The sequence below is a fragment of the Lagenorhynchus albirostris genome, chromosome 8 (genome assembly GCF_949774975.1).
Source record: "Lagenorhynchus albirostris chromosome 8, mLagAlb1.1, whole genome shotgun sequence".
Taxonomy (NCBI): Eukaryota; Metazoa; Chordata; class Mammalia; order Artiodactyla; family Delphinidae; genus Lagenorhynchus; species Lagenorhynchus albirostris.
The window spans coordinates 28,799,942-28,812,644 of record NC_083102.1 but is presented as its reverse complement, the minus strand read 5'-3'; the positions used below and the strand labels follow the sequence as shown (position 1 = coordinate 28,812,644).

The window sequence follows — 12,703 nt, the reverse complement described above, 5'->3', positions numbered from 1 at the left end:
GAAGGACAGTTATAATGGAGGATGAACAAAGAAAAGTGTCAGTCACTCTACGTTGCACTGGTACTATATCCCCAGGAGGCAGCTATCCAGCCCAACCTCTGCACTACTGGAACATGGAACGTCAGTATGCCTTAGAAAGAGATGCTGACACATCACTACTTTATCTCATATTCTGTGCAATGAACGCTCATTGCTGGAGGTTTCACTACCAACCTTTAAGTGCCAAGCTGAGATGGACTTTGAACTGCTTTGATTAGCATTTTTCCTACTTTAGGTTTTAGCATTCTAGCCTGGTGAAAACAGGATCTGCGGTTTGGGAAATACTGTATGCCCCTCCACTTTAAGATTCTTAAATAGTATTAGCATATTAAATGATCCCAAAAGCCCTTACAGCAAAGAAACAGTTTAGCTTAGTTTGACCCAGTTTTTCCCAAAATGTTGGCCACAGAACCACTTTTCTTTTTTTAATAACAGCTATTAACACCTCAGTAAACACACTTTGGGAAAACTAGCATAGACAATAAGGTCTAAAATCACGTTTGGAGTACAGATTAAATGTGGCAGATTGACCACAAGCATTTATCTTCTCTTCCACTTGAAACTCCACGAAAAAGACTTTAAAGACATAAATCTTCACCACCACCACCACCCAAAAAAAAAGACAGAATAAGAAATAACTCATAACAGACAGAATTCATTTTAAGAAGTTTGACTTAGCCTGCAAAGGAATTTACAATGTAAAGTGCCTAACAAGGACCTACTGTATAGCACAGGGAACTATACTCAATATCTTATAATAACCTATAATGTAAAAGAATCTAAAAAAGAATAGATAGATAGATATATGCACAACTGAATCACTTTGCTGTACACCTGAAACTAACACAACACTGTAAATCAACTATATTTTAATAAAAACTAAAAAATATATTTAAAAATTGGTTTCTAGCTTTAAAGAATAAAAGTTCATATTTTCCCTAAAAAAATAAAGTGCTTAGAGAGGAGAAATACCAATTATAGGAGGGGCACCCTTGACCCGCGGATCGTCTGAATGGCTCAGACCTGAAGGAGCCACGTGCTGAGGAAGGCAGGGCTACAGCACACGTCAGAAAACAATTGGTTAAAAGTCTGTGTGCAAAACTGGTGGACCCTGCGTCCCTTACCCCAACCCATGCAGTCAAGAACCTACAACCATACATATGATTTCTTTTAAAGTTGAACAGCAGAGAGTCTAGACTCAGAAACACAGGGAAAGCAAAGAGCAAACTAATCTAGAAGCTAAAATCAGAAAGCCAAAAGTGAAATTGGCTGCTGAAAAGTAGAGCCCCCAAACTTCTCCCCAAGCCCCCTACATACCAGCAGTCAGTCAGTCATGTGCCACCTCAGACAGGATGCTGGAGAGCTCTTCTGACAAGAAATGCAATGGCCTAGTAGATCTCTTTTAAAAAGGCCAGGATAGTGCTGGGCAAATTCCTACAGTGATTCCAGCACTGAGAAATGTTGGTCCACACAAATTGTTTTCTAAATAACATTTTAGTGCCATATATATATATATATATATATATTTTTTTTTTTTTTTTTTGGGGCCGCTCTGTGCAGCTGCAGGATCTCAGTTCCCCTACCAGGGATTGAACCTGTACCACGGCAGTGAAAACTCAGAATCCTAACCACTAGGCCACCAGGGAACTCCCAATAGTGCCATATTCTTAAATATAAATTCTAAGTTCAGGAGAGATGGATGGAAACAAACACCTGTGAGTTAAGATCAAAATAGATTCCAAGACACAACATGTCCATCTAAATAGAGCAGGGAAGTAACGTAGCTTGAAATCGATTAGACTAACAAAGGTTATTCAAATAGTATCAAGAATCCAGTTACATGAATACTCACCCACTTAGGAAACTGAGTTTAAGACAGGGAGTTAGTCTCTGGGGAGCTGCGTAGAAGTGTAAGATAGAACCAACAGTTTAATGTGAAATAGGTAAACTACTGATCTGTAGTTCCCGCTAATGAATATTCCCACTTCAGAGCAGAATTTGTTCCCGAAGTCAGGAACCGAGCTCTGACTGGGGACGGGAATGAAAAAGCCTCAGCTGTCAGGTAAAAAGTGTTGAAGATTTGGAGGTAGGATGGGAGACAGAGACATTGCATATCTGGAAACACCAAAAAACAAAATGAAAAAAAGAATCCTCATTCCTAAAGAAAACTTTAGTCTTGCCCTCTAATCCGCAGCATCTTTGACCCATTCAGAAGTTGGACTCCCTTCACTCAAAACATAGCTTGTTTCATGTGGCCATAATTAAATATTGGGGGTGGGGGGGTAGATGAAAGAATTCCTTATCATCTGTAAAAATTGCGTGATTTCCTGAAATGAAATTATAAGGACTGGCTTCTAGCTATTGTTTGTCACTTTATTTTTATTCTATTTCTGTGAATTATTAAACTAATTTTGCAGCTGGTCATAACTTTTGTGACTGGATCTTGGATTGAATGCAGAATGACAATACCAAATAAAAAGTACTTCAATAGTATACATTCATCTTAAAAGATTGTGTTAGCAGGTTTTGCCTGGTCAAGCTCATGTTTTCTAACCTTAAAAATCCATTACCCTCATTCCTCAGACCCTACCCATGATTGTGAAACACAGTTGTAATCAGAGCATTCCCCCCTCATCTGGTCTAGAGATTTTGGAACACTGGCACCACTGAAAATTGTTTTCTATTTTGTTCTGTGGATGTGGAACCACATCAGAAGTTCCTTGGGTGTTATTCAAGTCAAGATCAGTTTTAGAAAAGGTATTTGCTTGTAATCTGCCTGACACTTTTCCAATTCACCAAGCTTTCCCTTTTTATATTGGCTTTTTGAAAATTCATAGTAGACCAGACACTGTAAAACTCTTTGAGGAAAACACAGGAAGAACACTCTTTGACATAAATCACAGCAAGATCTTTTTTGACCCACCTCCTAGAGTAATAGAAATAAAAACAAAAATAAACAAATGGGACCTAGTGAAACTTAAAAGCTTTTTCACAGCAAAGGAAACTATTAACAAGAGGAAAAGACAACACTCAGAATGGGAGAAAATATTTGCAAACGAATCAACGGACAAAGGATTAATCTCCAAAATATATAAACAGCTCATGCAGCTCAATATTAAAAAAACAAACAACCCAGTCAAAACATGGGCAGAAGATCTAAATAGACATTTCTCCAAAGAAGACATACAGATGGCCAAGAAGTACATGAAAAGCTTCTCAACACCACTAATTATTAGAGAAATGCAAATCAAAACTGCAGTGAGGTATCCCCTCACACCGGTTAGAATGGACATCATCAGAAAATCTACAAACAACAAATGCTGGAGAGGGTGTGTAGAAAACGGAACCCTCTTGCACTGTTGGTGGGAATGTAGATTGAGGGTGGGGAGGTGGTGGTGTGATGAATTGGGAGATTGGGATTGACATATATACACTAATATGTATAAAATAGATAACTAATAAGAACCTGCTGTATAAAAATAAATTAAATTAAATTAAAAAGAAACGATACAGCCACTATGGAGAACAGTATGGAGGTTCCTTAAAAAACTAAAAATAGAATTACCACATGATCCAGCAATCCCACTACTGGGAATACACCCAGAGAAAACCATAGTTCAAAAAGACACATGCACCCCAATGTTCATTGCAGCACTATTTACAATAGCCAGGACATGGAAGCAACCTAAACGCCCATTGACAGATGAATGGATAAAGAAGATGTGGTACATATATACAATGCAATATTACTCAGCCATAAAAAGGAACGAAATTGGGTCATTTGTAGAGACGTGGATGGATCTAGGGACTGTCATACAGAGTGTAGTAAGCCAGAAAGAGAAAAACAAATATCGTATATTCACGCGTATATGTGGAATCTAGAAAAATGGTACAGATGAACCGGTTTGCAGGGCAGAAATAGAGACACAGATGTAGAGAACAAACGTATGGACACAAAGGGGGCAAAGCAGCGGGGGCGGAGGGGGGGGTGGGATGAATTGGGAGATTGGGACTGACATGTATACACTAATAAGTATAAAATAGATAACTAATAAGAACCTGCTGTATAAAAATAAATTTTTAAAAAAGGAAATTCATAGTTATTTTAGATGCAGCAATTAATTGACATGGTAACACATTCATTCTGATGACTATTTATGTGAAATCAATTTTGAGTGTTGAAGTTACATGAATTTAATAGTAAAAGTTGCCATGTACTTTTGTCCTGTAATTTATAACACTTTTTCATTTGTTTGGGAAGTCTTACAATAGCCATTGACCCAAACCAGTCAAGTTGAATTATGGGCATTTGTATGCCTTCTAAAATGTCTGTGTGCCCAAGTCCTTAATTATATAGAGATGTGGAAAGATATACGATCATAAAGTGGGAGACTTCTTAGCATATAAGAAGCCTAAGAGAAAACAAAAGTTACTTCTACACACCAAAGCACAGATTTTTTGTTGGACTGAGTCACAGAAAAATGTGATCATCTACATAACCTGTAATATCTTATCCCCATTGCAGCCCTTGATTCCAGCTCCAAAATTACTCTCCAAGTTTCCATAGATACTATAATAAAAATCTATTACTGTTTTGAAACACTATAATCCTTACTTAAAAGTCTATTCCTATTTGTAACTTAATCTAAATTTGAACATTGCTGTGAGAAAAAAAAATTTTATTATTACACTTATACTTGTGATTAGGGAACAATGCTGACCTAACAGGTTATCACACTTTATGGAGACCAATTGTCCTTCACTCTCTCTTCCTAATTTTAAGTATAATTTGACACAGCAAAGTCACAAAAAGAAAATAATGACAACAAAACTAAAGACAAGAAGTTACTTTGGATTATATTTTAAAGTGGCAAAAAAAGAACAATAAAACTCCAGCTAACACTCATGTTTCAAGTAATGTAAACATTTCCCCAATCACATGGGTATGTGTTATTAACCGTATGTAGTAGTTCCTTTTTGCTCTAGGTAGATGCGTCTCTTTCTCAGTTGTTGAGTCGGATGCACCCAGATTTAGAGAAGCTTTTGGAAGCATCAAGACGTTAGTATTTGTCTCTGATTGAGGTGACCACCGTCCACAAACATCTAGAGTCCTTTGTCTCTGGTTCAAGACCTAAATCTTTCACCATTTTCTAATAGCTCATTTTTGTTGTTTACTAGTATTATGCCCCAGAGATAAACCTAACATTTGTATTGCTAACACCTCTCTTTCAAAGCCACATTCCAGTCGCCACTGTAGTTGGAATTTAGTAACCCCAAATGGTCCTCTGATTTTGGAAGGACTCATATGGGCACATTTCTACACATGAGATCAAAGAAAAGAAACAGTTCGCTCTTTACTGTACAGGTATCAAACATCCTTCACTTGCATAACATTTCCAAGACTTAAAAATGTAGCTCATTCCTCTTCCTCCACTTTAGAGTCAGTAAGAGTAGGTAAAGTACAGTAATATTTTGAAACTCAGAGATAGCAGTTTGACGGCAATATCAGACACCAAATTTTACAAATAAGTTCAAAGAAATAATAGCTGTGTGAACAAGTTATCATGGCCACCATAAATTAGCACTGTCTCCTTAATATACTTACTAAGGAACTATTCATTACACGGAAACAACATGGTGCCTGACCTTGGGGATCTAGTCTCAGACAATGTCTTTGAAGTCATTTCATTCTTGTTCTTACTTCAAGTGTCTTAGACATGTGTCTTTATATAGTCCCCTTGAGGGTAGGGACCATATCTGAATTACTCCATGTGTTTCCTAACACAGAGAAGTCTGAAGATTGAAAGATGGATATTATATGGCAAAAATAAATCATAAATTTTAATTTTGTAAGATACAGCATCACTTTGTTTCTCTTCTGCTTTTCTATTATAGAAGGATTACATGAATTCTTGCTAATGCTAAACATTTTAAAATAAGTATATACAGTAAAAACAAAAATATTTTTGTTTTTACACTACACACATCCCCTCAATTTTCACTCCCTTCTTCATTGGAGACCCTATTAGCAGTTGGGCACTTAGCTCCATTTTAAACACACACTCTTGATTTTAATCCCGTGTAATTAAAATTATTAGGCTGGGCTTCCCTGGTGGCGCAGTGGTTGGGAGTCCACCTGCCGATGCGGGGGGCCCGGGTTCATGCCCCGGTCCGGGAGGGTCCCGCATGCCGCGGAGCGGCTGGGCGCGTGAGCCGTGGCCGCTGGGCCTGCGTGTCCGGAGCCTGTGCTCCGCGGCGGGAGAGGCCGCGGCAGTGGGAGGCCCACGTACCGCAAAAAAAAAAAAACAAACAAAAAAAACAACTATTAGGCTGTCAACATTTATGGTCACTGGATTTATATGACATTGGGTGCTATTTAGAACTACCTTATTTCTCTATGAAAATTTTTAGGGAACGGGCAGTTTATAAAATACATTTTAACCTGCAGTGTGAAAATTTGTTTTTTTCTATCTCAGTATTGAATTCTTCTTATACTTGCTTATACAGACAACAAATTGAGTCCATGGTAGGTTGATGGTAGACTCAAGTCCTGTTGATGAATGAATATCTGGTATTGAAAATATCCTCTCATCACTGCTTTTTTTCCTTTCCAAATGGTCTTGGCTATTTTCCTACATTTATTCTTTAAGATCTGTTTTAGAATTCCTTTGTCACATACCCCCAAATCCTGCTGTGATTAAAATTGGAATAGCTCTTTAATTAACTTGGGACGATTTGACATGTTATGTCTTTCCATTTATTCATGTTTTCTTTTATGACTCATTAAATTTTTGACACATTCTTCACCTGTGTCCTATAGATTATCATTGAACTTGATGAAGTTGTTTTAATATTGTCATGAAATCTTTTCTCTAATATATTTCTTATTAATTATTGATAGAATATAGAAAGCTATATAATTTTTAAATATTAACTTTAAAATATCTCCTTATTTTACTGTAGATTTCTTTGAGTTTTCAGGGCAAACAATCATATAGCTACAAATAATTCTTTGGTAATTTCCTATGACAAAATATCTCATAATATTGAAGCTTAACATTCCTGAAATAAATTGTATGTGCTACTAATACAGCCCATAATACTGCTAGATTTTTTAAATGCTCCTAGATTCCATTTACAATAACATTTTGGGAGGATTTTTTATGTCTGTGTTTTGACAAATCAAAATTGAAATCATTCTTTCTCTGTAGATTTGTCAGCTTTTAGGATTCATCAGGGTGATACTGGCTTAACAAAGGAATTGGGAAACTCATTATCTTTGATTATTTCCTGAAAAATAGTTTTCAAAGGAAACCAACTGACTTAGGTATTGTTGGGCCAATCCCTGGCGTGGCTGTGTAGGGGTCAATCTCATATAGCATAATAGAAGTTTTCCCTGTAGTAGGCATTAGGCTGGTCCTCAGAAGCTGGCGGAGACGCCATCATTCCATCTTCCTTTCTCAGAGATCATCTTAGTGATTTAAAAATAGAAGTATATCATCAACCTTCCCACTGTGATCTAGCAAAATACTGACACTACTCCCAAGTGGAAGCTACATGCTTCAGCAAATACACTGGAAATAGGTATTTTTTGTATATCCCTTTTATGAGTCACTTTCAAGATTACTGTAAGCATTTAAACTAGCATTATCCAACACTGGTAATGCAACATTAAATGCAACCCTGAAATCACACAAAACATTAAAATTTTTAAGGAATATGACCTTTTTGCATTGGGATGAACCTTTTTATATTTTTCATGTAATTAGCATACAGATCACCAGGCAATTGAAAAAGCCAGAACTTAAGATAACATTATATAAACAAAATTAACCTTATTTTGGCTTCAGAACATTGGAATAATGTTTTTTCAGGGTTGACTGTAATATTTATGCTTCAGTGTTTCCTTAAGTAAACTTCCTTAAGAATGTTCCCTTATCTTGCTATAGGTGAATACAAACCTCCTCCAAAATGGACAAAACCTTCAGGAAAACATTGGTGCACCTCCCCAGCCTATCATATTTAAAGTTATTGTACAACCAAACAGACGTAGAAGGAGCGGTGCATAATAGAAACTCACAACGTCGGGACCTGGAATATTAATCAGTGGTTAACTGCAGACTGAGCTGTAAATTACGATCCATAGGGATTCCTCACCACAATCCGCTGATTTCACTGAACTTCTTAAGAGTTACTTCATCTGAGGGCCTGATCATGAAAAGCCAAACCTCCCATAGTTACAAAAAAACAATTCATTTATTTGGGGTTAGCAGGGTATATTGTCTTTAAAAGGCATTCCTGTTATATTTGTCTTCAAAATGGGAATAGCTTCAGTGTTTTTACGATTACAGAGTAATGCACATTCATTGCAGTAAAATTAAAAAGTCAAGACCAAAAATTTACGAAGAATACATTTTAAATTGCCTATAATTCGTCCACCTAAAGATCACTGCTCTTAACCTTTCGGGGTAGACTGTTATAGAATTTCTATTCAAACAACTCTTCTAAAATGGTTCCCTCTAACTTACAACATAACTAAAAATACCTACCTTCGAAATAGATCGCATGCTACTTTTTTCAAATATTCTATATTGTTGGAACTGTTTTCATCGCATTCTTTTATATGGGATCAAAAAATATGTACCTAAATCATTACATAGCCCTCAAAAGAATTTTAAAAATCCATATGTGCTAGTGTTGCTTTCATTAGTCATCAGTAATAAATAATGTGTCCATAGTGACTGAAAATATCTTACAGTTGCATTAATTTGATGAAATTAAAGATTTGCTATTCATTTGTAAACACACCCAAAAAATTTTTGCCAGTATTTTCTCTTTTCCCTACTTCTCAGCCCTCCCCTCCCCCAGTCTCTCTGGGTCCCCACCTCGTTTTCTCTGACTTTTGTTGCTAACTCCCTGAGATATATTAGCCCAGTGATTAAAGCTGACAATTATAGGATTTCACCAGAGCAAAGTTTTACATACTGTACAAATAGACAATAAATATGGCCTCTTTGTTTTCATGTGTGTGTGTTAATATTCATAAAATGTCCATGAAGAGAATCCCGAAGAAACTATAATATATGTTGCTTCTGGGGAGGCTGTTGAGTGATTGAAAGTGAGGAGAAGAGATGGGAAGGAAACTTTTTATTATATACTCTTTTATGCTTTATAAATGCTTATACTGCCTATTCAAAACAATTTTAAGGTAAAACTATACATATGTACAAACATTTATAAAGTTATTAGCTTAATAGAGCATAGGCTGCGCCTTCAGATTCCATGACTTACTAAGTGCCCAGAGAAATGAAACTACTAACTGTAACAGCGTCAGCTTATGGGTGTGCAATGCAAAACTATTTTCTCTTTTCTCTGCCAATAGTTGTAGCTATCATTCTATAAAAGGGTGCCATGACAGGCTTAGAGTACCATGTTTGAATCAGTGACTCAGCGAAGGCATGTTAGTGTCCTCTGTATGTTAGCATCTGGCCTAAACACACACACACACACACAGCAGTGAGGCAGAGACACTATCTGAGACTACTCCTTAGTTGCATTAAAGACAGCTGCCCTGAGGTAAGAAAAGGGGCAGAAATTCTAATTTCAACCTTGGTCCTTTTTGAAAGATAAGTGACATTGGTTCTTGGTCATGTCAATCATATTCATGTCCTTTGGGCAACATCTGTAACATCTATGTGCTAGAGATGTTTTTTTCAAGTTTGTGAGTTAATTATCCTGCTTTTTGCAGGTCTCAAATGTCCTTGCTTTTACCTCACTATTTTTTTTTTTTGCTCTTTATTTGCAGGTAGTGAAATCAAAATTGTCCAAAGAATATCACTTTCTTAAAATGAATCGATCAAGAAATCATATTGTGGGAAAATATTTCAGCAATCAAAGCAAAGCACAACAACGACAACAAGACTCTGTAACAAATGCTCAATCACCGTATCATGTCAGAGGTCCAGTTAATCAGGTTTGCTCTGAAATCCTTCTCAGCAGGATGTGTACCAGTGAAAGAATTGTGCAGACTCCGCAGAAGGACTGAACTTGGAATAGGATTCAAGTCACTCACCCGGACGATGGTTTAGTAGCCAAATCCTGTGCATGATGTGTGTTTTGGTTCCACCACCCATGCTGAGGCACACCGGCACACACAAACACACCAATGCACACGTAGCTAAAAAAGTCATAACACTTCCTTTTTCTATAGCTTTATAAAGTTAGGATGTGCACATGGAAATCAGCTGGTTTCAAGATGAAAGACAGAACTAGAAAATGGTGACCTGAAGTATAATCATAAACTAGATCCACTGTGGCCTGGGTATTGCATTGTGATAATAAAGAGAAATATAGACATTTGAAACATGGGGGAAAAGATAATGCTCTTGAGTATTGCCTTATCGTCTTTATCGTTACCTTAGTATTGGAAAGGGGAAAAAGGAATTACATTACACCTGCAAGTGGGGATTACGCTTGTGCCCTTTACCAGGAGAAAACATGGCTTTGATGAGACTTTAGGCTTTGTGAATCCAATGCTTATGAAAACCGCTTCTTCCTAGATTTTTAACATCCTATAACTGAAAGGAAAAGAATAGTAATGCTCCTCCAGGGAATTCTAAGAGATTCTATGAAAGCGATAGGAAGTGTAATATTTTACAGTTAAAACACCAATATATTTCTTTGCATTCTTTGTAGTTTTCATAAACATTCCCTCCTAGCCTGTCTGTGAACTTGGATGGGTAACTGCAGTCTAAGTTGATTAAATATGTAATTTTAAAGTGAGAAAATATAGTTCTTCTTGGGTTACTTTATTGTGTTTCATTGATGATATTACTTAAGAAAGCTTTTGTTTGCTGTTAGAACTCTATATAATTTAAGATTGCAATTATATTTTATGTAAATATTTTGCAAAGGATTAAGCATTCTCAAGTGCATAGGCATTTATTTCCAGAAAGCGTTTGTATATGTCCACAAATACTACTCTGTTACTAGTAACTGTATTTTGATTTTCCTGAGCAACTGTATCTAATCCAGATTTAGAAAAGACATAGAATTATTTTTTTATAAAACTGTGGCATACATGTAAAACATATCTAATCCTAGTACTGAGAACTTTCTCTTCTATACTTTAAGTTTAAGATAGTAAATTTTTTTATTGTACAAACGCTTTGTTGTGAGATAACATCTCACAGTTACAATGGCTCTTAAAGGATTATTTTCCTTTTGGGGAAAAAAGGCTGAGAGGGTTAATTCAGTATTTAGCTGAAATTACCAAATGTACGAATACCTCAATTTCATTACTATACAAAAACATAAAACTATTTTGATTGATCAGTTCCTTAGTATGAATGTCCACCTCCTTTAAATACTCTATTTTTATATATATTTTTATATGAAAGTAAATATGAATTTATATTTAACAGTCTTAAATTATATCTAGGCACGAAAATCACTTGATATAAACAATACATACCTGCATATGACGATGATAAATTTTTTAAAAGAATGGTACAGAATTAACTTTTAAAATGAAAGATTTTCTAGTATCTGCAGCTATATGCAAGCATCATTTTTAGGTTTTCAATGGTTTTTTAATGATATAAAATGTTGCCAATTCATGTAGCTTCTTCATCCTGTTTTAATGTACAGTATTACATATTCTGTAACAGATTTATAGTCAGTGCATTTCTCTTGTAATTTACTGTCAACCTAACTGTAATACACTTCTGACTGAGGTTAGCTTTGCATTTACCTCTTCACCATTGCAATAATAATGGATTTTAGAAACAATTTAATAATACAGTTAATAAATGTCTTACTAGTAATAGTCTGTGTTTAGAGAGTATATTTTTTTTCCTTTTTACTGGAGGTATACACCGTATAGTCAGTGATCCCTTGGCAGAGATATCATCCCATGGATTCAACTACTAACGTGTGGTTCAATAAGATGAGATATACTTCCTTCCAACCCTGATATTCTCTAAATTTTGATCAAATGAACTCCCTGCTGTACAATGACCAAAGCTTTTGAACACAGTGCAGTGATGAGTTTTGTTTATAAGGCACTGAAATGCTACTAATCATTTTAGTTACTCCTTAATTGAATAAACTACATTTTATTTACCTTGGGGAAATAAGTGTGTGTGTGTTTGTGCACGTGTATGTGTGTGTGCGCTTAACGAGTTCATAATTTGAATGAGAAAAGATAGAGTACGCATTTTCACATATCTTTCGATGTAAAGGTTAAAGGAAGTGAATCATTTTTGGTAAAAATTGATTAGTATCCAATCTAAACTAAACTAAAGAAAACATTTATAATATTAAAAGTCAAGAATAACTGCATAAGCATTTCCAAGCATCCCTGTTGACATTGTGTGTGCGCGCGCGCGCGCATGCATTTAAAGGCACAGTACACTATTTGCCAGCCATCCAAGTAGGCAAAGAGGATCCCATAGGGACATATGAAAAAGAAGGTTCACCATCGGCTTTATACTTGGATCATTTAATCTTCTTTATGTAGTTCCCTCTGTTCTGCAGTCTTTGCTACAGAACGATTCCCAGAAGGCATTGGGAAAAAAAATCACTGATTCTTTAGGATTCTCTATGTATAGTATCATGTCATCTGCAAACAGTGACAGCTTTACTTCTTCGTTTCTGATTTGGA

The 12,703-nt window shown here is 36.0% G+C and overlaps 1 protein-coding gene across 1 annotated transcript in view; it reads left to right on the top strand.

The window, feature by feature from the left end:
- Positions 1-12,162, top strand: part of CPED1 (cadherin like and PC-esterase domain containing 1) — a 301,570-nt gene extending 289,408 nt beyond the window's left edge. Inside the window, exon 22 of the mRNA XM_060156796.1 lies at positions 9,845-12,162. Coding sequence (XP_060012779.1) covers positions 9,845-10,084 — 240 coding nt within the window. The 3' untranslated portion in view covers positions 10,085-12,162. The remainder of the gene's footprint in view (positions 1-9,844) is intronic.
- The last annotated feature ends 541 nt before the right edge of the window (positions 12,163-12,703 follow it).